This window comes from Phyllopteryx taeniolatus, chromosome 9 (genome assembly GCF_024500385.1).
Source record: "Phyllopteryx taeniolatus isolate TA_2022b chromosome 9, UOR_Ptae_1.2, whole genome shotgun sequence".
NCBI classification, from domain to species: domain Eukaryota; kingdom Metazoa; phylum Chordata; class Actinopteri; order Syngnathiformes; family Syngnathidae; genus Phyllopteryx; species Phyllopteryx taeniolatus.
The window spans coordinates 26075864-26100033 of record NC_084510.1 but is presented as its reverse complement, the minus strand read 5'-3'; the positions used below and the strand labels follow the sequence as shown (position 1 = coordinate 26100033).

Here is a 24170-nt window from a genome sequence, read left to right as displayed (position 1 = left end):
TGTACAAAATATCTAAATTGATCCATGTTTTTCCTAACGGGTAAACGGAACGTACTCTTGAGGACAGAAATGAGAGCGGAAGAGACAAGCGGCACAAAGAGAAATGAAAACGAGGTAAACATAAAAGGTCGAGACACTTCCTGTCACAAAAACTGACAAATAGGAACTCGGCACTTGACCGTTGGTTTTTTGAATGGTACCCTGCGACAATTTGATGCCAACCCTTCAGAGTAGGGTTTCAAAACAGCGTTGGGGATTTGAATTAAGGCTTCAAAACAGGGTCAGGGTTTCGAAATAGCATTGGGTTTTTAAAGATAGTTTTATGGTTTTCAAAACTGTCAGTGTTTCAAAACAGGGTTAGGGTTCCAAAGTAGGGGTTCAAAAAAGCGTTGGCTTTTCAAATTAGGGTTTCAAAACGGCAATGATAGTTGTAGGGTTTCACATGAGCTTTTCAAGACAGTGTTAGGGTTTTAAATGAGGGCTTCAAGACAGGCTTAAGTGAATTTGTGTGAACAGGTTTGCCACGCATGTCCAACCTTCGGGTGGCGGCGATTGTGAGTCCCGTGACAACGAGCACTGCGGTCTCGACTTCTGGTTTGCGCTTTATTTGCATGAGCTCCAGCACCTCGCTATAATCTTCTGGAAATTGATTGGCGACACAATGGAATGTAAAAAAATCATGATACATTTATTTCCTCAAATTATTTGCATTTTCCACGCACAAGTCTGGAAATAAGTGTCGGGGAAAGGTGTGCAATTTGGAAACCTCAAAATGTGCGTGGAGGTTTTGGGGCTCGTTGTGGGCAGGAAGGAAAAGTACAACACTGTCCACAGCGTTGGAGTGCTTAACTTCAGCTTATTGCCATGACAACGCGCCTTTAAAGCGCTCTCTGATTGGCTGACGGCTCGGGGACGGCACGGTCTGATTGGCTGACGGCTTAGCCACCTCGCGCAAGTAGGTACAGAGACGCGGGCTCGCAGGAGCACTTTCGCCAGAAACAACGACAACAACATGGAGCGCAAACGATTTAAAGGTAAAAAAAATATATTTATACTCAATCATAGAAGTAAAATATTCCCTTGGGCGCTACAACTTCCGTCTTTTGTAATGACCTCTTCACCGAGGTCGTGCGTAATAATAATACATCATACAAAATAATACATTGGGCTTCATCCACGTCACTCCTATTAGACGATAACAACATACAGCCGTGCATATCGCCATACGTTAATGTTGTTGCGCCCATTGGTCATTCCTCATTCCTCGTTCCTCGTTCCTCGACTCAGCGGCCACGGCATTCATGAGGTGCTTCACAAACCTTCACAAAGAAAAATTGAATGTCACTTTCGCTCAAGTGTTCAACTGCACTCGATCTTCAGAATATTTCTAACATCTTCTGTAAGCTAACCAAACTTAGAAAAAACTGCAAATGACAACTAAAAATTTTTTTTTTTTACACTGATTATTAGCTTCGTAAAGGCTTTTCATTAGATTTAGAGCTCAATTTAAAAACGAGATTTTGTCTTAAGTGGAATGCACACGTCGATAATAAAATTTGAGCAATTGTTAGATATCTTTAAAATATGATCTGGAGCAATTATCCCGTGGTTTATCCATCATAAAGCAGGCCACGCTTGCTGATAATTGGGCCAAATGTCCACATTTTGTCTCCTTTCCGATCAAAGTTGGCAAATGTACAATTCTTGGATGTCTTTAAAAGATTATCCTGAAATGATTATCCTTTGGTGTGGGATGTGTTAAGAGTGCTTTTTAAAAATTATTTCCCAATCTGCTCAGAAACCTGTTCAACATTTGTCCTTATGTGTGTGGTTAACACTAAAAAGAACTCCTCAGTTTGTCACGTCTCCTAATTCATTGACCGCAACAAAAAGAGTTTTGCAACTGCAACGTACAAACCCCGATTCCAATGAAGTTGTGTCGTTGTGTAAAACGTGAATTAAAAACCGAATATGTTGATTTGCAAATCCTTTTCAACCTCCAGTTTTTTTCTTTTCAATTTGAATGTGATGCCTGCAACATGTTCCAAAGAAGTTAAGACCGACTTCATTGGAAATGGGGTTTGTACATTGCACATAGCCAACTTATTGTATTTCTTCTACTACTGCTACTCTCTTTTCTATTTTCCTTGTCAAGTGTGAGGTCGCTGACATTTGCAAAATCGGTGCTGTTGAAAATCGGCAAGTGCGTATCATAGATCCAGACGACACAGCCAAATGTCATCATTCATCTGGAGTCTACATTTGTTATTTGCATAAGCTCTGTGTGACATTTTTTGTCAAGGTTATCTCGCGTCCGCATCCTGACAGCTGGAGGTCGCCTAGCGTGAACAATGAAGTGTACTCTTTTGCATCCCAGGAGCTGGAAAGCAGCCAAAACCAGTCAGGACAAATGTTCTTTTATGCTGCAGTCCGCTTGCAATGTCAAATGGATTTAGTAGTAATATAATGTGCAGGTTGCGTCGGGGTGAGGCTGTGAATGTGATCCTGCCGAGGACGATTAGGAGCAGCGTGCGTGCTGTAATCTGAGTCACATGGCGGTTTAGATGCTTTGTCACAAACGCAGCGCGCTACAATGCGCCGTCATCCCTTTGACGAACTACAATCCCGCACCATATCGCGGTTCACTTTCCGTGGTCTCACTGTATCGCAAATGCTTCGATCGTACACGTTTCATTTCGCGGCCATCACTTTTCTACACAGATTAATGTTACCGCCTACTTACTTGTGTGGTAAACATTGAATAGAGCCTACCACTGCTAGTTCGAAAGTTCGAAGGAATTGTAACAGGTGGTCAAGAATAGACACAGCCCAGCCGGCGGTGGTGCACTGCACATCGCTTCAGTGAACAAATGCTAACAAAATAAACATGTAACAAGCACATTGCCGTCGAGTACACACTATCTGCACGGCTCGAGTGAAGCACAGAGGCACTGGGCGCGCAGGCTGGATAATGGTTCGCCACTTAACGGCCCGCCGCTATCCCGATCGAACAACAACCAACCGGGCCCGCACTCTCATTCGCTGACTCTCGCGTCACTCGACAGGCCGATCCCTGCCTTTTGAAGCCGCGCACATTCAAAGTCACAGAGATTACAGTTTAGAACATGAGGGTGATGACCCCAAGTGGATACAAATAATATCTGCACCTCACATGCATATTTTGTACCGTTACTACTAAGGGTCTTTAAGTTTTGTAAAAGTGTTGGGTTAAGATGGGTAAGTTTGGGTGAGGCTTTGTTTGAGAGGTTTGGGTAGGGTTAAGTATTAAGATAAGGGATTAGGCTTTGGACTCAAGGTTAGGGTTCAGGTAGAATTGAGTCAACGTAACGCAACTTTATTTATAGAGCACTTTAGGAAACATAAAACAATTCAAAACAAACAGCACACTAAAACAAGGACAGTCTCGTAGTGAGCTGAAACCCAAGGAATACAAATGGTTATAAGACCAGTTTGAAAGTCTACTGTTAGTCTTTAAGGGGCCTAATGTTGACTGGTGACCACCAAATTGCTGGATAGCTCGTTCTGAAATCAGAAGCCAGCAAAAAAAAAAAAATGTGATCAACTATTTCATGTATTTTAAACGGGAGCTTATTAACAGTGACCATTTGCAATGTTGGTATTTTAGCAAAAAAAATATGAAATCTACGCATACGATTTGCTTTCGCGGGCCACCTAAAATGATGTGGAGTGCCGGATCTGGTCCCCCGGCCTTGAGTTTGGTACCCCAACCATGAAGTTTGGGTTGGAAATGAAGAGTAAAGCTACTCTAAATCTCTCACTCCAATCCTTGAAGACCTAACCCTTTACCCAACCCTAACCTTAAGGTTTTGGTTAGGGTTGGAGTTGTAATTTTCGGCTAAATGTATTATTTATTTGAACATGACATACACACACACAAGTGTTTTAGCACATTCATAAGCTTGTACATTTAAAGAAAACCCCCCAAAATGGATGATGTTTTGTGACGCCGCTATTCTCCATGATCAGAGCGAGGCGGCCTTTTTGGGACATCTGACGTTTGATGAAAATGCCAAAAAGCGACACGTGGCCAGGCGGCACCGCACCGGAAACGTCGGCCGGCATGGACGGCGCCGGCAGCTGTGACAGCGTTGTCAGCGGACACTCTGGTTTCGTAAGTCTCGTGGTCTGAAACTCGTCGACGCCGAAAGTGCAGAGCGTTCCATGGGGCTATTCTGTTCCATTACAGAGCGATGACAGTCTGGAGCACTTGTCTGCGGAGGAGAAAGCTTGCCTCATGTTTTTGGAGGAGACCATTGAGTCTTTAGACACCCAGGACGACAGCGGACGCTCCGACGACGAACTGGACCTCTTGCCCGACCCTGGCAGCCTGGCCTCCAGACTGGCAGACCTGTCAGCCTCCATGAGCAAAACCAAGCTCAACGGTGAGGTAATCTTCCCGGCGACAGATGCAGATTTAGCTGCGACCTTGTCAAGAAAATAAAGCGGTCCGACCCATGTGGGATTCATGACTAAGAGCGTCCGTTAACGTCTCTGTGTGTCTTCTGGGTCGGACCAGCGTGTCTTTTCGTCAAAGTTTTTGGCGCTCACCGGAACAGTAATACCTACAGCGCCTCGTCTTCTCGCCACGGTCGAACCCGATGCTCGTTGACGAGGACGCCGCTAAGCTGCTTGAGGCGAGAGACGAGAGAGCCTCGCAAACCCGTCTTGTAATTGTGCTTTGACATCGTTTCTGCCTGAGCCCCGAGAGAGAGTCAGCTTGGCTCTCTTTTGCCCTTTCAGGTTTCAGTCCTTTTTGCCAACTAGCATCTTTTGTCTTACAGGTCTGCAAAAGCACAACTTCATGGAGACCGTCAGGGAAAAAGTGGAGAACAAATCCATACAGAACTACCTTGTACCGACACCTTTTGTTTTGGCGAGCAGCTCTAATTGTGCCGAACCAAACGTCAATGCTGCTATTCAGCTAAATAAGAAGAAATCTCTTTCATTTAGCGACAACTCCAGCCACAAGCCTGCTGGCGTGCATGTACCCTTCGAGGTCAATGTTGTGATACCTGCTGCAACCAAACCCAAAGACAACTTGGTGAAGACAGGCGAGAGAGGACCTTTATCCTACGATGCGCTTGTTTACCTACGGAGGAGCGCCTCCACAAAGAAAACACCTTTGTGTCCCACAGTCGATCACACCGTAGACTTGGTCAAATGCGTCACAGAAGGTCCAAACACTGGAAATGACAGAGCTGTCTCGGAGGCAGACGGGTCTAGGACAGGCCCGCCGCCAGTTGCAGCGAAACCCAAAAGAATCCCTTCAAATATCTCAACGAAGACAGAAAGGGAAGCGGGCCGCCCCGCCTCCAACTCATCATACAGTCTCAAGAACACAACAGATCCCAAAGTGGTGCGCCAGGAAGCTTTGCAGAAGCTGGGCCTCCTCAAAGACCGTCCGTCAGAGACTGCCCAAGTGGCCCGACTGGAGCTCCCCAAGTTTCATTCGTCCGCGGGCGACGGATTTTCAAAAAGTCCCGCAGACATCGGTCCGTCGAGAAGCCCCTCTTTTTGCCACGCTCCGGTGCCCCCTGGACCCAGGAGTAAGGGGCTGCAGAGCACTGCGAGTTTCCACCACCGCTCCGGGTGCGACCGACAGCCCGTGTCGCTCGCTCAACTCAACAGGTTGAAGACGACCGGTCCAGAGCGCCCTGTCAACTGCAAAAATGAGATGAACCGTCCTCAACCGCGACTCAAAACAGTCGCCGAGGAGCAGCCGGTCGCCCCCAAAGCCTCAAACTCTGTGGCGTACACGGTGATGATGGTGCCTGGAATGGGCGCCGACAGAAAAGAGGCTCTCAGGAAGTTGGGACTGCTCCGAGACGAGCCGCACGAGTAAAACCGAGCGGAGGACTTCCCGAGTCAACGGGAGCTAAAAGCCTGACGAGGCCACTTGGCACTCGGGTCCGTCCGCTAAGGACGGAGAGAACGATCAACTTAAAGGAGCGGCTCTCTCCTCGCTACGCAGTTTTTCCAACGGCGTCCTGTTGTGCTGCAGCTCAAATCCGATCGATCGTTTCCCAGTGGAGAACTCCGAGCTCCGCCACGTTTACGGGACCTTTGCATTGTTGACAAATTCAGGGTTCACGCCTGTGCCTCAACTTGGACATTGGCTGAAGTCAAGAATTTTCTCAATTCTGAACTTCATCCTCTTAAGCGGGTTACATTTGCCATTTTAACCGATGTTTTCAATGTGAGAGACCGCGAAAATATTGAACAGGTTTAGCATTTTTCTAAGCAGATCGGGCAGGATAATCGTTCCGAGACAGTCGGGCCTTTTCTGCCTACGTTTGGCCGAATTGTCGCTATGCGTGTACCCTGCTTGCGGAATGAAAAGTAGTCATGACTCTTTCGATGTTGTCTTTTTCACGCATGCACAAGAAAAATGAAACGTTTGAGCGCAAATAATTGGAGTCGCTGGGGATTTTGTGATCGGCAGAGCGGCTACGCGGTTGCGCCGCTCGTCTTACTCTTCCGTTATCAGATTAGCTTCGGCTCGGCATGCGCGTTAACTTTCTCTCTGCTCGCTGCATCCGCTTTTGGGCGTTTGACTTTTAATTCCTTCCTCGAGATGTTACGCAACGCCACCGAAGCCTTCCGCGCTCGCCGTTATCGCGCGCTGCTCGACAAACGGGGGTGCTATCAGTGGCTTGTATTTCTACGCCAAAAGAGGGGTGTCGGGTTCTGAAACTGACACGTCTCACTCGCTGTCCGCCAACTCATATTCTCCAGTGGAGGATGAAATCAGGCCAAATTGTGAAATGTGACACTGAGGCGAAAAAGGGAGCTGCAGAAGGTCGAAAACTGGCCTATCCATCCATTCATCCGTTTTCTACAGTGCTGGTCCTCATTCGTGTCGCAGGTAAACCGATAGACAGCCAATCACAAAACATCCATCCATCACCGAATCGATTTGTCCTCATTAGGGTTGCGGTTGTCCCAGCTGACTGTTGGCGAGAGAAGTGGGGTACACCCTGGACTGTACATTGGGTGAAAACAATTAGCAAACATTTGTATTCATCGGGGGCGGCAGGGGCCCCCAGATCACCTTCATCCGGCTCTCGGGGGCACAGACAAAACAAATTGAGCATCTCACCAATCATCAGCATACTGTACTCGACATCTTTATTATTCAAAACATCTTTACCATTATGAATGGAATAAATGCATGATGACTTCAGTGAAGCAGGAAGGTTCAAATGTTTGGTGATCAAAGTTTTTTGGGGGGACCGTTTTTAAGCGCGCGCCACTGCGGCGCCAGCATACAGCTGGTTGTGCCCGACCGATCGCTTGCCTCCATTATTGATGAGATTTGGTTTTTTTCCTCTTCGCCTTGCCACTGGATGCAGGCAGAGTCAAGGATTCGAGGCGAAAGGGACGTGGCGTGACGGAGTCCGGGCTCGCATCGACGCTTAGGTGGGGCGACCCGTTCGGGGGCGGCTGTGGGTGAGGAGCTACAGTCAATATAGTGTTTGTTTTTTGTGATGTCAAAAAATAAAATGAAATAGACCGTTTCAAAAACTAAATCGTTTCAAAACTTTTTCGACCATTAATGTGACCTCTTACCTGTATGTACAACTCAACCAAAAAATGTACAATTTGTCCCGACGGCAAGTAAAAAATAACTCGAATAATGTGGTTGCACAAGTGTGCGCACCCTCTTAGAACTAACTTAATCCCATTGAGTCCCATTGAACATGAATTTGAATGTGATTGGTTAATTCTGAACACAGCCACATCCCCTTGTATAAGAGGGTGTGCACACTTGTGCAACCACATTACCTGAGTTGCTTAATTTTACGTCCTGTCTTGAAAATGTTTTTCAATTGAGCTGTAGGGGTTATAAGTCACATTAATGGTGGGGAAAAACCCCCAAAAAGTTTTGAAATAATTGATCACAAAAACCAGGTTTTTGAACAGGGGGGTGTAGACTTTTATATCCACGCTAACTTACTTCCTGTTAGTGGAAGTTACTGCGAGTCGCCGCTGTATGCGCATGTGCACGTGTACTTCCGGTTCAAAATAAAATGATCAGTTAGCCATTTATTTTGAAGGGTAGTGTTGCAAAATGAGTTTGAAATGATGTTTTGCGAACATATTTACCGTTTAAACGATGAATATATGCCGTTGTAACATTTTTTTAGGAAGGCGCTAATTACTCAAGGTTTTCCGCTATCCGAGGCAGGGCTCGGACTCTATACGGTACAGTATAGTACGGACAGTACAACATCGACGGGGGGTTACTGTACACAATCAAAAGGACGACGGCGTTAAGAAAAAAATCTCACCGCATCCCGTTGCCGTTTGCCCCCCGAGCAGCTGGCTGGCCCTCTTGAATCTGAAGTACGCGTTGGCGATATTTTCACTGTCGCTGCGCTCCAGCAGCTCTTTGTACCCGTCCTCCTCAACCTGCTGGGGGGGGACGCACACGTTTGAGACCGGCGGACGAGTGTGGTGAGGGCACGCGGACGAGCGGGACCCCGCGCCAAAAACCCACCGCAAGCGCTTCAGGATCGGCGGGCGGGCCTCTGGCCTGGCGGGGCTTTGAAGCCACGGCTGAGGGAGGAGGACACCGGGGACGTGTTAAGAAACGTGGGACACAATACCGCCTCGAAAGGGATATAATATCGAAAATAGTATGGAAAATCGAGCCCGCCCGACTACACAAAATGGATGGATGCAAGACCACCTCGGCGCATCCTCCTCGTGACGTCCCACCTGAGGGCAGCGAGGTTCTCTGGACCGTCACGTCGGGAATCCTCCAGGCGGCGCTCTCCTCGTCCCACACGGCCTCTCTCTTCAGGCGCTCCGGGCTGCTGTAGTTGCAGTCGCGGCCAGGTAGTCCTTCCTCTCCTCCTCGAACTCCGTCTGCAGGTCGCGGATCTCCAGTTTGGCCGCTTTCAGCTGACGGAGGAAAAAGGTCCGTGTTTTTCCAAATCCCGCAACAGAAGTGTTCCATGGATTTGGCCACAATATTAGGCACACCCGCGCAATCTATGAACTAGCAACACGAGAGCTGTATCAAACTGTCAACATTTTGAGTTTTGATTACCTTTTTTTTGGAAAAAGCTCAATTTGACATTGTGATAAAAGGCAGACATCTTCAACGTGTTGTTTTGAATTGCACTTTATACTTTACTTCGGGCTTTCACTATCAAATATTTTTTAAATCAATGATTCCATTGAAACACATTTATTTGGCATTATAATTTATTGCTAAATCTTATTTTTTTTTAATGACTGTTTATTAACCCTTTGTTGTTTATTTGGTATTGTTTAGTGATTCAACAAAACCAAATCAACAACAACTCAAGGAACGTGTTATTCCTTGTGTGTTTTGGACATACTTGGCAAATAAAGATGATATTGCAGGCGTACTTAATGTACATGTTCTGGCACGGCGTCGGACCTTTCCCTGGACCTTGAGCAACATCTGGCCTTTGGCACGGACCTCCTCCTGAACGGAGTCGTGGACACTGAGCAGCTTCGACGAGCCGAGCTTTCCTCTGATCGGCCGCCTTCCTCCTCTGCCGGAATTCTTGGTTGCGGGCCCGCTCGCCGCCGACCACCTCCTGCTCCAGCCTCTGAAGCCTGCGCGAGAGACAGGGCTGCCATTTTACAGCCACGTTACTGTTGTGTCCAAATGACACGGACGAGGAATGAGGAGGACGAAGTCCGTCCGACAATTGACCCCCAGATAAAGGTAACTATTATTATTATTATTATCATCACAATTTGGTAACTAAAATTAATTTCCAAGTGTTAAAACTGGTGTATGTGGTGAGCAGTCCTCGGTGTACCACGCTTCTCTCGCCAAAAGTCAGCTTGGATAAGCTCCGACTGACCGGCGACACTGATGAGGACAAGTGCGATAGAAAATGGAGGGCTGGAATATGTCTAAATGTCTAAATCAAGATTTCTTTTATTTCGTGATCTGTAGTTGTCTTAATTAGTGCTGAAGGTAAGCAGACATGGCAGCAAGCCAGCGACGTCTCCAGAGCTTCTTTCTGCTTCACATCCCCCCCTGCTGCGCTGACACCAGGCGACTCTTCTGGAACTCCATCTGGAGCAGCGTCACGTGTCGCCGTGGACTTGCTCGGCTAAGCCGCAATTGAAAGTACGACTGCATAAGTTGGGGTTGCGCGTATTTGCAGGAGGGGGCTTTTCATCGAGTGTGCGCTGCTGTCGGCGCTCTCCTCTGCTGTCACACTCATGGAACTCGCTTGTGTTAGGAGACAAAGCAAACAATACAAAATCATCAAATCATCAAATCATAAAATGATTAAAAAAAATTTTTATACGGGTGTGGGTGTCCGTCACTCGTGTTTTTCGCTATTTGCGGCAGGGCTCAGTACCTTACTCTACAACAGTCCTAGTTCTTATTTAAAACCCAACAGTTGCCAAGGGGAAGACGTTCCATCTCACCATTCGTTGGGGCGGAGCGCCCCCTGCTGGATGTGACCTTCTCCAGGGCAGACAGTTTGGAGTCGTAGGAGGAGCGCAGGGCGGCGATGTCCTCCTGCAGCTTGGCCTTGGACTCCCGCTCGGCGCTGAAGTCGGCCCGCAGCCTGGCCAGCCTCTCCTCGTAGTCCTGAAAGGCCGCAGCGGTAAATAAACTCGAACGGGGCGACCGCGGCGCCGACGTCAACTGATATGTGAGCGTGGGAACGTTCTGCTGCGAGCTACCTTTTGAATCTTCTCCTTCTCGCCGTCGGCGGAGCTGCGGGAGACCTCAGCTTGGCGCCCGGACACCGCAGCCGCGCAGGATTCCGAGAGACGAAAACATGACAACGTGGTCCGGCCCGCCATGCGATTCTCACGTTCATAATAAAATAAGCAATTTGCATTCGAAGGAATCTTGCACTCTCAGTGTTGTAAATTCCCAGATAATCCTGCTGAGTATGAGCAGATTTTGTAAGTCTACTCACAAGGAAGGGCAGCAGCAGAGGCGACGAGAGCCCGCAGCTTCTTGATCTCCTCCTGGTACTCTCGCAGCAGCGCGTCCTTGGGATCCTCGTTGATGCGCGGCCGGTTCCGGATGCTCTTGGCGCGGTTGGCGTAGCGCAGCGTGCTCAGGCTCTCCTCGTAGTTGCTGTCGGCCGGCGAGAGGCAGGCCGCCATCAGGGTGCGAGTGTTGCCGCCCAGCGAGTCCTGCGGCAACCGGGTCAGCTTGGAGTCCCGGTAGGGGACGTATTTGGAGCGGCCGTCCGCCAGGGCCGAGAGCGACAGGTTGATCTTGGTGGCCTCGCGCAGTCGCTCGCCCGTCGCACCCGTTTTGGACTGACGCTCGCTTCCCGCCGGGTCCACCAGGTTGAGCTTCCCGGCTCGGAGGTGATCCTGGCCTGCTGCGTCTGAGGAGAGACGACACCCAGTCTCGCTGCCTACTTTTTACACAGCTCGTCCTACTCAGGGAAGCTAGACGCCCGACACGTTCGAAAAAAATGTGTGTAGGTCGATGGAAGACTCTGAATGTCAAACATACGAGGGGGGGGGGGGGGGGGGGGCGGGGGGGGTTAACTGCAATTTTTCAATAGAAAGTAACTTATTGCTAGTTTTGGCCACTGGGGGTCGAACACGACGAGAAAATCGTTATTAATCCCGACTTTCTGAAATGAGCTCTCACTCAGGAGTTGACGCCCGATGTCGATGTCCTTGTGAAGGCTAAAAGATGGCGTTTCAGGAGCAAAGTAAGCTTACATTATGTATGTTATTTGTAGCTTATGAGGCCACGAGTCTCCTCGTCCGGCCCCCTTGAGATCAAATTGCGATGAGCTGGACACCCTGCTCTAAATTGTTCAACAGGATAAATGAGAGTATGAATTCTTGTTTGTCTATATGTGCCCTGCGACTGGGTGGCCACCATTAATGTGTATTCCCATATAAGAAAGCTCTTACTAGGTCCTCTAATGACGACAAGCGCTGTATAAAATGTTTAGATGGATATTGTACAGAGGAACCAGGAGAGTTCCTATCTCAAGTTAATATTCTGGCTCAATATATAGTACATCATCATCTTTTCACACAAAAAGCCAAAGGATGTATGACGTGGCCTGACCCCTGACCTGTGCGACACATCTCCAGGTGGATGCTGAAGATGGAGTGCGAGCGAGACGAGTCCTTGTTCATCAAGGTGCAGGCCACGGCGCGGTTCCGCCAGCCACGCTCCATCACAGTCTCGCACTCGGCCACGCTGTGGACCGTGTGCATGGACAGGTCCCGGGCGTACACCCCGGGCTCCGGGTGCTCTTTCAGCTGGGGGCCCCAAAAAACAAACAAACAAAAAACACTCTGTCTGTCACCTTGTTCAAACAGTGTGACCTTCAGAATTGTGTAACAACCTCGTCACCGGGGTAACGCGCGGGACTGTCTGTATTGTGCACGTACCGGCCACGCCGCTATGGGCTCCCACAATGCAAGGCGGTAGAATGCTTCATGACTTGTTTGGAATCGTTGCACGCTACACACAGAAAGTAAAGGACACCGCAAACCTCTAATCTCTGCTTGGTGTCGTTGCCCAAGAGGTCTCGTATTTCCTCGTTGTAAATCTCCAGGTAGGACGCCCTCACCAGGAACTTGGTATTTTCTGCACACTGGTGCAGAAATACACGCACAGTTAAGGCCAAAAGGATATCTATACACTTAGCAATGGGTTTGTTCAGTGGCGTTTAGGTAACTACTTTTAAGTCTCATAATTATTTAGACCCTTTCTCAATGCACCCATAGCCAATGAAAATATAGTTCAGTGATTTTCAAACATTCACATGAAGTACCACCGAAAAAAAATACTCAGCTCTCCACGTAAACTATAATGAGCAACGTAAGAAAAAAACATTAGCGTGGAAGGCCATCAAAACCAAGACAGAGTATATTTACAGTAACATTATTGGAAGCCACTGTAACATTATGCATCATTTGAACATTAACACTCTGCTTAAATATGGGAAAATAAAAACAGTACTTCAATAATAAGTCAATGTATTATTAAGTCAAATAAACATTGCACGTAAATGTTTGAAAACAAACAGTTGTTAAAGATGAAATGCAAATGTGTGATACTAAAAAGTGAAATACAACTGAAATGTAGTTAGGTAGTGATTCTTTCACATACCACTAGTACCACACTTTGAAAATTGACAAATATAGTTGATTCACTCTTCATTTTGCTCGAGGTCATACTACCATGCTGCTGGAAAAAAAAGTGGGTTTTTTTTTTAAATCCTCAAGTGGGGTCAAAGTGACCCAAAAAATGATAAATATAAAATAATAAAAAAGTTAAAGCAATGTTTTGGTATGAAACCTATGTTTGCCTTAATATGTGTAACTGACATAGAACGGCTCATATCAGACTTAATAATGAGATATAAACAATATCTTATTGGGATGTTTTGTTTTGTTTCCGACACTTTTGGATACTTAACACATTCACTGCCATTGACGGCTTTAGAAGTCAAATATACATGTTAATTGGGAGGGCTGGCAGTGAAATGAAACATGCCAAACTGACTCAGGAACAAAACTGCTGCTCCTGAGATATGAGCGTAACTGGAGGTTTAAACTTGTCAGGCATACAAACAATTGCACAATGTAAAATTACAATTTCATTCGCCCTTCTGTTATGTTGTGCGTCAAACTGACCTGAAATTGACTTGAAAAATGACACATTTAAAAACAAGGAAATGTTTTGATAAAGCTTATTTTTGTCTCGTCTTCTGTTATTCTAGACTGTATATATTTATTTATTTAAATCACCAAACGTGCGGCAGGTGACTTGAGCCATCAACCGTTTTGGTGCACTAAAGAAACAAGTCTTTCAGCCTTGTTCCACTTTCTTGTTTCATTTTTCCATACTTTAACATTTTTAAGAGTAACAGTATAATTATACAGTCCACACAATGTTTCAGCGAGTGGTATACGTGCTGCCAAAGCCACCTGAATGCTCTCGAAGATGTGCTCAAAGGCTCGTGGGATGACCCCCCTCTGGGCCGGTGGCTCGGACACCCCCTGCATAGTAAAGGACTTGCCGCTTCCCGTTTGGCCGTAAGCAAATATTGTGCCGTTGTATCCCTCGGTGACACCCTGTAAGATCATTATCCATTTTATGGTCACGGTGATATGGGTGAACCGACTTTTTAATTGCTTGTATAAAAACAAGTTGGGTCTTGGGAGCGCCTACCCACCCATCAAGTGTGAGACAAACAAACATCTTTTAAAGCATGCAGCACTATGTTTAGCTTCAGCTCACCTCCACCAAAGGATAGGCGCTCTCGTTGTAGATCCGCTCCGTCGTTTGATCGGTGAAGTAAGTCCCGTCGAAGGTGAACTGCTTGGGGGGCTCGTCGGCCGACGCGGGCTTCTTGATGAAACATTGGCAGCGCTGCGGATCCATGGTCAGCGCCATCTTGGAACCCAGAGCTTTCTCCTTGTCGTTCAGGGGCCTGTACCGGACCACCACCTTCACAGACTCCGACCCCATCGCAGCCACCTGCAAGGATGAAAAGTCACAAACAGTAGATCGGTGATTTACAACCACTGCTCCATTTTCCATATGTATATATATATATATATATATTTATTACTACAAATAATAATGCATTTAGTCATGTATAGTGACAGGCAGAACAATTAAATATGCTACCACTGGATAGCAGAAACTACAATTAATTAATCTGTGTAGCCACCTGTTGTCATCCATCAAAAAGAAGTCGTCACGTTGTGTTCAACTAAGATTTCATTAGTTTGCAAGTAAATTGAGACGAGATCATTGTTTTTTTTTTTAATATTGTGGTTTTAGTTTCTAATTGGCTACAGGGTCGAGATATTAGAAACATTTGTCAGTAAGATTCACACTGTCAAAATGAAGCAAAGCGGAGCATTTATATATATATAATTTTTTTACACTGCTTATGGTGTACCTAATATTGTGGCGGGCCGGAGAACATAGCTTATATAAAGTGAGCACTCACCAGAACGCCTGGCAACTAGCTTGGAACTTGGCGGCTAGTAGTTATAAAAGGACGTCTGCTTAACTTCAAAGTCAAATAACTCGCCCGGTAACAAAAGAAAGTCGTTGTTGTCCGCCTCTTGTGCGTCGCCGTGGGAGCAAGTTTCATTTTGCCATTCCCGTTCTCGCGCCGCAGTGGGTTTGAGGTTGCCTAGCAACGACCAACCGCCTGACTCGACCGGTGGCCATCTTGCTCAGGGCGGACTCGGACAGCGGGCGGCCATCTTGATGTATGACACTCAGCAAGCCATCTGAATAATCATTAGTCATATCCATAGGGCGGTCGTTTGGGTCCAAAGGAGATTCTCAGACGCTTCTGTCTATTAGCACAAGTAAGAATTGTTTGTGACTACGCCTGCATCTCACGATGCTATTTGCAATAATACTGTTTTAGGGAGGTCTCTGCTACTTCTGATCCTCTACCAGATGAAATAGCGATCAAATAAATTATATATGTATTGGGTTTCGTAAGCGTCCTACCAACAAGACAATGTAATAAAACTATTTAATTGCATTCTAGTATCTTGACAATGCCCTGCAACGTCCAACAGCCAGGCTCTAGCCCGGTGGCCATCTTGCTAAGGGCAAGGCCAAGTCAACTAGCTAGGTAGCGTGTGGCCTTTTTGCAGTGTCGATGGAGTTACGGTCCGTAGGGTGTGTTCAGAAATTCAATCCGACACCCAAATTCTACTTGAGAGTACGAGTGTTCCAAGAAGCATCAGCGTGCTCACTTTCTTTTAATTTACGAACGAGCCCCTTGCTTGAACAGCTTCCATGTCCGTCGTGCCTGACGTCGCCCCAGTCGGCGGTTCTGAACATTAGCAGAAATAATTGTTTCATGACTTTTTAAATTACATTTGAAAAAGTTCAAACTGCTGTTTAAGGATGTTCTCTGCTACTTCCAGTTTCTCTCATTTACCAGGCACAAAATATCATAACATTTAAATTATTTGTCTTGTTATACACATCTGGGTGTCCTAAAAAGCACTGCCAAAGTGTTAGTAATACCAGCAAAACAATTGAATAGAAACAAATATATTTGCAATAACTTGACAATAGAGCGGGAAACACCTTTGCCATCAGATTTAACAACCATAAAATAACGCCATAAAAATTGAGCAAGTACTTATGTTAAGCATAGTTACATGCCTTAAAACACGATGGAACTCTATTTAAAAAACGTACATTAAAACAACAAGTACATAAAAGAGAGCTTTGACAAAATGACCTATACATCATAGATACTTGAAGTGCCAACAGGGTAAATAAAAAGGTGCGTTGAGTATTGATAAAGTTTGGAATGTCTCACCAACATGCAAAAAAAAAAAAAAAAAATAAAGTTTTTTTAAAATAAAAAAAGGTTAGCAGCTGACAGCTTCTAGTGTCCAAATTTCATCCCTATCCCTTTGACTATCCTCTGCATTCTGCTTTTGTGCAGCTCCTGGGCCTTGGGATCTGTGGAGTCTTCCTCCTCCCACTCGTAGCAATGGTTGACGCGGGCGCAGCTCAGTCGGCACGGCAGTCCATCCTGGTTCTCCGTGTAATGTTCAATCAGCTCCGCGAGGGAACTGAATTCGGTTTTGCATTTCTGCCACACGCCAAAGACAAAAAGGATAGATAAACTATCTCTGTTTAGTTTTGACATGAAAAAGTTGGCATTTACTGAGAATAAATGTGCTTTTTGAAATGTGTTGCAGTATATTTTCATGATTGAACAAGCACATTGTTGTATGTAAATGAATTATGTTCATAGTGAGGTACAGCGGGCCATGCATTTGGTACCTGGGCCTTCAGTAAGGCTTTACCTCACTTAATCCACCGCTTAAAACCACAATTATCACGTTGCAATTATATAAACCATCAATACTATGTACAAAAATGCAACAGCACGCAAATGTGCCACGTTCATCATCGGGAGCAGTTCACAATCATGACATAATATTCAATACTCACCAGAGATGCTGATTATTAAATGTATTCATGTGTGCTTTGCTCGTCGAACGAGTAATTGAAATGACACCAGCGAAAACTACTGATTCAGAAGCCACTGATCAGATTAGATTGACATGACAACACAGAGGCTGAAATCTGATTGGACAAAAACATCCACATGTACTGGAAGCAGTGCAGCCATGAGAAACGCGATGAAATGAAGAGACTAAAATGTTTGGAATAAAGTCATACAATTTCATCTAACAGATGTGAAAACGACGTGCACGCTCATTCAGGACAGTTACCTCCAACAGGAAATTCCCTTTACGCGTGTTTTCAATGAGGTGGGTGACGAGGCCGGACGGGAAGCGAATGATGAGGGATCCACTTTTGGGTTTCTTGGGGTGAGGGCACAGGAGGTAGGATCCCAAAACGTCATCAGCTAGGAGGGAGTAGCTGCTGTCACTGTGACACAGAAGGGGAGATATATTGGCTTTAAAGGGGGCATGTTGTGTCAAATGTGCTTTTTAATTGCTAATATACAATTAGTTGGCTCTCTGGAGTGCCTGCCCCATCATTTGTGAAATTAAATCTTTTTTTAGCTGCTTATTTCAGAAAATGTGTGAGTGAGCAGTTCTGTACCTTTGCGTCACTGTTAAGTAACAGCGGGGCTGATTTACATACAGTAAGAGTCCTCAAATGAATGTTTGCAACCAGCTACAAGAGTTAGCGTGTCTACAATTGGTGGAATAAATACTGTCATTTCTCGTGTATAATGCGCAACCATGTATAATACACCCACCAAAGTTCACCTCAAAATTCTGGAAAACCTTTCTACCCATGTATAATGCAGTTTTACAATGCATTATTTTGCTTCTACCCGTATGATCAAAACATGATTGTATGTATTGTATTAATTATTCTGAAGTTAAGCACTTTATTTGGACACGTAATATTTTCTTTACATGCTCTTATTTTGAAATTCACAGCCCTACTTTTATTTAGTAAGTGAGAAAACACACAGTTGTGCAGAATTTGTAAGATGGGTACAATTCTTTAAAGAAAACATGAAGGGCCAGGCGAAACACATTTAGTTTTATTTAATGGGATTCAAAATGAACTGTCAACTATTTCAGAAAAGCATTATCATCAAACAAAACATAACCATAAAGAAATTAATGTTCAATCATCAGTCATATTTTTAAAAAACTTTCACAAATTCTGCCAGGGTATGTAAACATATGAGCACAACTGTACATATATGCTGTCATATTGGAATCAAAGTGTAGGCTACACCTTTCTCATAACCTCTAGGTGGCAGTGGCATATTGAAATGAGAGTGCATAACCTCTGGATGGCGGCATTCATTTATAAAATAAAAATAATAATTCCCCCTATACCTATGTATAATGTGCACCATTGATTTGTCATTTTTTTGGGGGGGGTGGTGCGCATTATACATGAGAAATGACTGCACTATCGGCTCGCTAGCAAGGCAGGTGACTAGCTAATTAGCATGGCTAACAGCAGTTCGTTTTACCTCTAACATTTAACAAAGCGGAGAAGAGCAGAGAACTAGCTAATGATTTTAAGATTATCCTTAAGGTATTTTGACATAAGCACATTAGACATGTTATCAAGACCCCTGGGAACTGTTTGAAATCATAAAAAAAAAAAATGTATACACTCACGTTGCGATACCGGCCCAACACCACACAGCCTGAGCGAGCGCTTCCTCAGTTTCGGCCAAGCTCGGCGCCCGGGATCGTCTTGCTTGGGTTTTGTCTGGGTCCTTTTCTACTCCACCGACAAGAGAAGAAAAATCACTGTACTCTCAAGAAGGGAAGACAAAAATCCAACAATAAAAAAACAAAACATGTGCCAGCTTGTTAAAGGCTGAAGCGTGAGCACCCGTGTAAGCCTCGCTAAAACCTCTGAAGAAACACCGCCACGTGACCTCCCCATCAAGTGAGCAAGGAGCGAGGGCGTTACCTAATCAAGTCCCTGAATCTGGAGAGCGCCTTGTGAACACCGGGCCCACCTTGTGATGCGCTGAGGTGCTCCTGGACGTGGCGCTGCTTAAGCGGCGTGAACGTGAAGGAGCGGTACGCCCCAGAGCGCAGCACTTTGTTGCGGATGGCTTTCTTGCGCACCAGAGACGGGGAGGAGGATGGGAAGACCTCGTCTTGGCTGCCGAGCTGCTGCTCGTCGGAGAACTTGTCTCGTTTCTATGCACGGGCAAAGAAAATGTCAGGAGTGTTTCAATAAGTGCCCTATAAAAGTAAAACCACTTTGTCTGACGACCTTAGACCCGAACATCAACCCCCGAAAGGGGGCTCTTCGGAAGGACACCAGTGCGCTAACACTGAGCGGGAAGCCGTGGTTGAGAAGCGACGGGTTACGTCGAGGCGCAGAGCCAGAAGAAACTTCCTGAGCTTCGTCTGGATGCTTCTCCAAGTAAGATAGCTGGAAACAGCGGCACAGCAGAAGGTTCAGGAACTGGGCCTAAAAGGGAGAGGGGGGTGGGCGGCGGGTAGTGGGGACATGTGCATGGTCATACTACTTTCTTGATCCACACTCACTATACATACACGAAAAGAATATTTTCTGAATACAGATGGGTCCCACCTTCCAAGGGAGGTTTTATTGCATTCTAGACTGCAGTTTACCAGAACGTTTGCATACAATGCTTCTCTAAAAGTGTGGAAATTTGCATAATCTCAACCAGAAAGCATTGTGCTACGTGTTGTGACCAAACATCAGGGGTGGCCAAAGAGTCGGTAGCTCGATCCTGAGACAAGCCTTCCAGAAGGTTATTGGGTCCAAATTTGACTCTTGAACCAGGTTTGATGGCCGAAGATGTTGGACCGGGAGGAGGTGGCCATTTCTAAATATGATGAGTTGTTCAATGATCATGAGCGATCATTAATGTTCCCTTCCTTTTGGGTTGATAAACAAAGAAAATGACATTAGGCAAGCCGGTCTCTTACAGCTCTGGCGTGTCTGGCTCGAAAAACGTGACAGTACAGCTGGGCGTCGGCGCTGCCCGGGTTGTGGGAGACAAAGGCGAACTGGGCGTCGCTGGGCCGAGCGGTGGAGAGCGACACTCTGCGCAGGGCGTGGGCCATCAGGAGGGTCTGGAGGCCGGATGACAGGTTGGACCAAACAAATGATGTTGATTGCAGTGGTGCCCCCACCCCCCAAAAAACAAAAACAAAACCATTCATACCATTTCGTCCTCGTCGTACATTTTCACACCTTTGCTGGAGAACTTTAGGGATACGGGCCTCCTCTTCTTGCATGTCTGATGGGAGAAAATACAGCAGAACTATTTCACATACGGTATTAATTAAAATGTACTTTTTATTTGCTTGTGTACAAATAGTTGGGTCCCTGGATTACCTGCCCACCATCAACTGCTAAAAAAGAACAACCGGGTAAATCTTTTATCTGCATGATCAGGTAGGCTGGGCCAAGATCCAGAACCCCTTTCAAGGGACAGCAAGAATCTGGTCATCAGACTACACCAGGGCTGTCAAACTTATTTTTGTCTCGGTTCCCCTCAGAGGGCCGTTATGACTGTGAAACCGTAAAAATCTTTAAATCACCTCATCATATTATTACACAGAAATGTATAAACTAGTTTGGGAATCAGAAATCAAGGGTAATGGGTTTGTCAACTATTGTCCATATTTGGTAACACAGAAATGCTTGAATCATGGAAGTTGACACACATGATATGCCTTCACGGGCCACATAAAATCATGTGGCGGGCCAGATCTGGCTCCCGGGCCTTGAGTTTGACACCTGTGGGCAACACTGTCATAACGAGCTTGGGTCAAGAACCTTTTTGAAACAGAGAGCTACTTCTTGAGCACTGACAAATGCAAAGACCTACCAGTTAGATACAAACTTCAGAAATAACAAATGTACTCAAATTCATTTGATTTATACAGATAAGCCGATATTAACAAAAGGCACTGATCATGTTAATGATTTCTCACAATTATTTTAAGAATGATTTAACATGGTAGGGAACTGATAAATAATATACAACCGTTTATTTCTATATATCTCTGCAAGTGTTTACATTTTCAAGTGATCACTTCTACAGCATTCCTTGGAAATCACAATGTTCCATCACTTGTGAGCTATTTGTAGAACAGGCCCAAGAGCTACTCATGTGGTCCTTGGTGGGCTAACATGTTGGTGACCCCCCCGCCCCCCCCCCCCCAAAAAAAGGTAAGCAGAACTGCATTTAGTTTTGTTGAATGCACAGATTAGCATTAGCTTCTGATAAGATGCGCATACTTGATTGCTCAGTGAAGTTGTCAATGCGGTGGCCCATGAGTTTTAGTTAGTTAGTTAGGTAGGTAGGTAGGTAGGTAGGTAGGTAGGTAGGTAGGTAGGTAGGTAGGTAGAGCGTTTAACATCTCTTTCTTTCTTACTTTCAGGCCCTTTAAGTTCCTGTGCAGTTGCTCCATCTGGTCATCCAGGCAGCTGTCGTCCACCGGAAACGAGCCTACGTACTTCGGCGCCAATACGTAGCATTAAACGCAGAAATGGACAAACGTGCGAGTACGGGCGCTAATATACTAAAAGTGCTGACCTCAGCTGATCGTATCACCGCCCCATCCTCTCTTACTGCTGCTTCGCCCATGACGCCTGGAGATCTCTGCACATGCACACACACGCATACAGTACATCAAGGTACAAACAGGAAGTATAATAACGGCATTTCTATAAACCTGGACGTTGGACATAGTCCAGCAGCTTTTGTCGACTTTATGAAGAAGAAGAAGAATCTTTTATCTTACAAAACAAAGCGAAAGAGGAACACTGAGTGACACATAAGAAGATGACGGCTTTTATCCAATCTCACATTCACCACTGTGTATGTCCAGGTTTTATGTAATGTTCAGAAAAAAAGACAAATTTCTATTTAGCTTGAAAATAATTCATTCACACCATTGCCAGTTAAAAAAAACAACTACACATTGATCACAATTAACTCATTCACTGACAAATATATTCGTCAAGTATGTTTTTCAACCGGCAGGCGCGGAAGAGGGTCTCATTTAAATGCTCTTAAGCATGTTTAATAAACAGCTTTTCAGATTAGCAACAAGTTTTTTTTTGTTTTTTTAATGAAAACAAACAAAATAAATAGCTCCCTAAAGTTTTTTTTACAGTAAACAAAGTTTTCCAAAAATTCAACATAACTGAAATATTAATCTTTCACTTATCTTTTTTTTAGGTTTAAAAAAAAAAAAAAAAAAAACTACCCAAAAATGCAGAGAGTTCCCAGGGTCAGCAGCATCTCTTAGAAAGTTAACTGGAATTGTAATAAATCCCTGAAGTTTACCGAGTTTTAAATTGATGTTTTATCAGCTCTGGGATTTAAAATAAAAAAAATAAATTAAAAAAAGGCAGATGCCGATATGCATCAAAATGCTGAATATCCGCACTGATAATCGGCCCAGGCGATACTTAAGTCTATTCCAACTGTAAATAGATTATTTTGCCATCAAAAGCCCCTTTGTCAGTCTTGTTTTTGTTGCTTTATAGTTTGAGGTGTCACAAAAGCAATAAATATTTGCGTCAGTGTCATTGTTCTACTTGACATGTTTCTTTTCACAAAAAGCTTGTTTCTTGTTGCTTTTTGGTGAAACCAACCTGCGTTCTACTGATGAGCGCTAAAGAAAGGAAAAATAGTTGGAAATACAGGGAACATTGCTTCGGGCAGTGAATGAGCGAAAGAAAGAGGATTTCTTTGGGGGGGGGGGGGATTGGCAGTACAGAGCCCAAGTGGTAAACACGCCTGCCTCACAGTTCTGAGGTCAGGGGTTCAAGTCTCAGCTTTTGTCTGGGTACTCCAGCTTCCTAAAAACATGACCGTTAGGTTCATTGAAGACTCCAAATTGTACTTAAGTGTACAAGTGAGCATGAATGCTTGTTTGTCTACACAACCGCATGCGGCAGGGCGGGCAACCACTCCGGGTTTTACCCTGCTTCTCTCCCCCAGAGTCAGGTGGGACAGATTCCAGCTCACCAGTTGCTATTATGAGAACAAGTGGGATAGAAAAAAATGGATGAATGGATCTGAATCAAATTTGCTTGGGCATAGCTTGCGCCCATTGTAAACGCAGACCAAGTTTTGAATTCATCAATATGTTGATTCTCACCAAGAATCCACAACATCTTTGGTGGCGCACCTAGCCGAAAACATTTGCACACACGTTGGCGAACCTGGTGGAGGTAATTAAGACAATTAAGTGAAAGTTTCAGTTCATCTGAGGCTTTCTTTTCTTTTTCCAAGTATGAGGGGGAAAAAAATGGAAAAGACATCCGAACGGGTCTCAACATGATGAGTTCACGGACCGCCTCCCTTCTTACCGAGGCTGTCTTCGACGACGGTCCCGCCGCCCTCACTCACCTGAAGTCCGGCCGTCCGAACTCCGCTGGTGCCTCGGCCCAGGTGTGCTGCTCAAGCCCAGCTGGGGCACCACGTTGGTGGGTGGCGGCGTGTCCGAGCGAAGTTGTGTTCACCGCGGCGGCGTGGTGGTGACTGCCCGTCGGATCCGCCGCTCTCACTTTCCTTCTCGTTAAACGGCTCGTGGCGTCACAAGGCGGAAGTGGCACACCTCCACGCGATGAAAAAAAACGAATCAAATAAAAAAGAAATAACCATTAAAAAACTACACGCGATGGAATTCGAAAGTGTTTCGCCATCTTCTACTTTTATTGCTCACGGCTAAACATAATGTGCTGTTTGACTATTAACATACATAGCGACTTTATCTATTACATTTTACTTAAAAAATGTTCCCAATTTTAATTCGACACAGTTTTACTGTAATTTTTGAAGGTTGTGGAAAAAAAACGTTTTTCCCTTTAATAAAGTTACAGTAACATTATTACTCGGCAGACCCGAGATGGTACCTTTGAAGTGCCTTTGCCACTTTTATGACGTATGCTTTCACTTCCCTTATTTATTGCACTGAGTGGTGCAGTAGCATAATTCCATGGAGTGAGTGTTTCATTTTTGAGCATGGTTGCGCTCTTTGTTGCTCCCACTCTTCCGCTACCTGTTAATTCTATTTTTTTATTCGTTATTCTGGTATTTTGTCTTTTTAAATATAATCGATATTTTTCGTTAACATTTTTTTTATTCTAATCGTAAAATATATTG

The 24170-nt window shown here is 45.2% G+C and overlaps 3 protein-coding genes across 26 annotated transcripts; 1 reads left to right on the top strand and 2 right to left on the bottom strand.

The window, feature by feature from the left end:
• The first annotated feature begins 819 nt into the window (after window positions 1-819).
• On the top strand, window positions 820-7163 carry zgc:158258 (uncharacterized protein LOC791186 homolog). The gene is made up of 4 exons (XM_061783621.1): window positions 820-1034; window positions 4009-4153; window positions 4229-4424; window positions 4824-7163. The coding sequence occupies exons 2-4, from the start codon at window positions 4043-4045 to the stop codon at window positions 5882-5884; spliced, it is 1368 nt and encodes a 455-aa protein (XP_061639605.1). The 5' UTR covers window positions 820-1034; window positions 4009-4042; the 3' UTR covers window positions 5885-7163.
• On the bottom strand, window positions 1178-15910 carry kif17 (kinesin family member 17). Of its 21 annotated transcripts, none has more exons than XM_061783612.1 (13): window positions 15009-15910; window positions 14288-14527; window positions 13975-14121; window positions 12534-12635; window positions 12108-12297; window positions 10974-11396; window positions 10732-10781; window positions 10471-10636; window positions 9424-9636; window positions 8735-8949; window positions 8543-8601; window positions 8334-8457; window positions 1178-1319 (listed from the first exon to the last, which is right to left on the bottom strand). In XM_061783612.1, the coding sequence occupies exons 2-13, from the start codon at window positions 14516-14518 to the stop codon at window positions 1284-1286; spliced, it is 1956 nt and encodes a 651-aa protein (XP_061639596.1). In that variant the 5' UTR covers window positions 14519-14527; window positions 15009-15910; the 3' UTR covers window positions 1178-1283. The 21 variants fall into 21 exon arrangements, 17 of the variants coding, with proteins under 17 accessions (XP_061639596.1, XP_061639597.1, XP_061639592.1 ...); XM_061783613.1 differs by having other exon boundaries at window positions 8334-8454; XM_061783607.1 differs by lacking the exon at window positions 1178-1319 and adding an exon at window positions 7154-7485.
• Window positions 15911-16065: 155 nt separating this feature from the next.
• On the bottom strand, window positions 16066-23620 carry sh2d5 (SH2 domain containing 5). 4 transcript variants are annotated; one of them, XM_061783623.1, is made up of 11 exons: window positions 23415-23619; window positions 23164-23227; window positions 21588-21653; window positions 21427-21507; window positions 20208-20282; window positions 19969-20115; window positions 19283-19483; window positions 19020-19206; window positions 18670-18775; window positions 17284-17443; window positions 16066-16634 (listed from the first exon to the last, which is right to left on the bottom strand). In XM_061783623.1, exons 3-11 carry the CDS (start codon window positions 21636-21638, stop codon window positions 16425-16427), a joined length of 1218 nt encoding a protein of 405 aa, XP_061639607.1. In that variant the 5' UTR covers window positions 21639-21653; window positions 23164-23227; window positions 23415-23619; the 3' UTR covers window positions 16066-16424. The 4 variants fall into 4 exon arrangements, with proteins under 4 accessions (XP_061639607.1, XP_061639608.1, XP_061639606.1 ...); XM_061783624.1 differs by lacking the exon at window positions 23164-23227 and having other exon boundaries at window positions 19283-19444; window positions 23415-23620; XM_061783622.1 differs by lacking the exon at window positions 23164-23227.
• Window positions 23621-24170: the final 550 nt, after the last annotated feature.

What these genes read in the sequence shown, in the direction of transcription:
- zgc:158258 (XM_061783621.1), top strand. Translation starts at nt 4,043, where the DNA reads ATGAAAATGCCAAAAAGCGACACGTGGCCAGGCGGCACCGCACCGGAA. An exon ending in TCAGCGGACACTCTGGTTTC is followed by an intron (nt 4,154 to 4,228) that starts GTAAGTCTCGTG and finishes GTTCCATTACAG; the next exon opens with AGCGATGACAGTCTGGAGCA. An exon ending in GAGCAAAACCAAGCTCAACG is followed by an intron (nt 4,425 to 4,823) that starts GTGAGGTAATCT and finishes TTTGTCTTACAG; the next exon opens with GTCTGCAAAAGCACAACTTC.
- kif17 (XM_061783598.1), bottom strand. Translation starts at nt 14,518, where the DNA reads ATGGGGTCGGAGTCTGTGAAGGTGGTGGTCCGGTACAGGCCCCTGAAC. An exon ending in CTCTGCTGCTGCCCTTCCTT is followed by an intron (nt 10,782 to 10,973) that starts GTGAGTAGACTT and finishes CCGGGCGCCAAG; the next exon opens with CTGAGGTCTCCCGCAGCTCC. An exon ending in AGAAGGAGAAGATTCAAAAG is followed by an intron (nt 10,637 to 10,731) that starts GTAGCTCGCAGC and finishes GCGGCCTTTCAG; the next exon opens with GACTACGAGGAGAGGCTGGC.
- sh2d5 (XM_061783623.1), bottom strand. Translation starts at nt 21,638, where the DNA reads ATGGGCGAAGCAGCAGTAAGAGAGGATGGGGCGGTGATACGATCAGCT. An exon ending in CGGTGATACGATCAGCTGAG is followed by an intron (nt 21,508 to 21,587) that starts GTCAGCACTTTT and finishes TTGGCGCCGAAG; the next exon opens with TACGTAGGCTCGTTTCCGGT. An exon ending in TGTTGGGCCGGTATCGCAAC is followed by an intron (nt 17,444 to 18,669) that starts GTGAGTGTATAC and finishes TCTGTGTCACAG; the next exon opens with TGACAGCAGCTACTCCCTCC.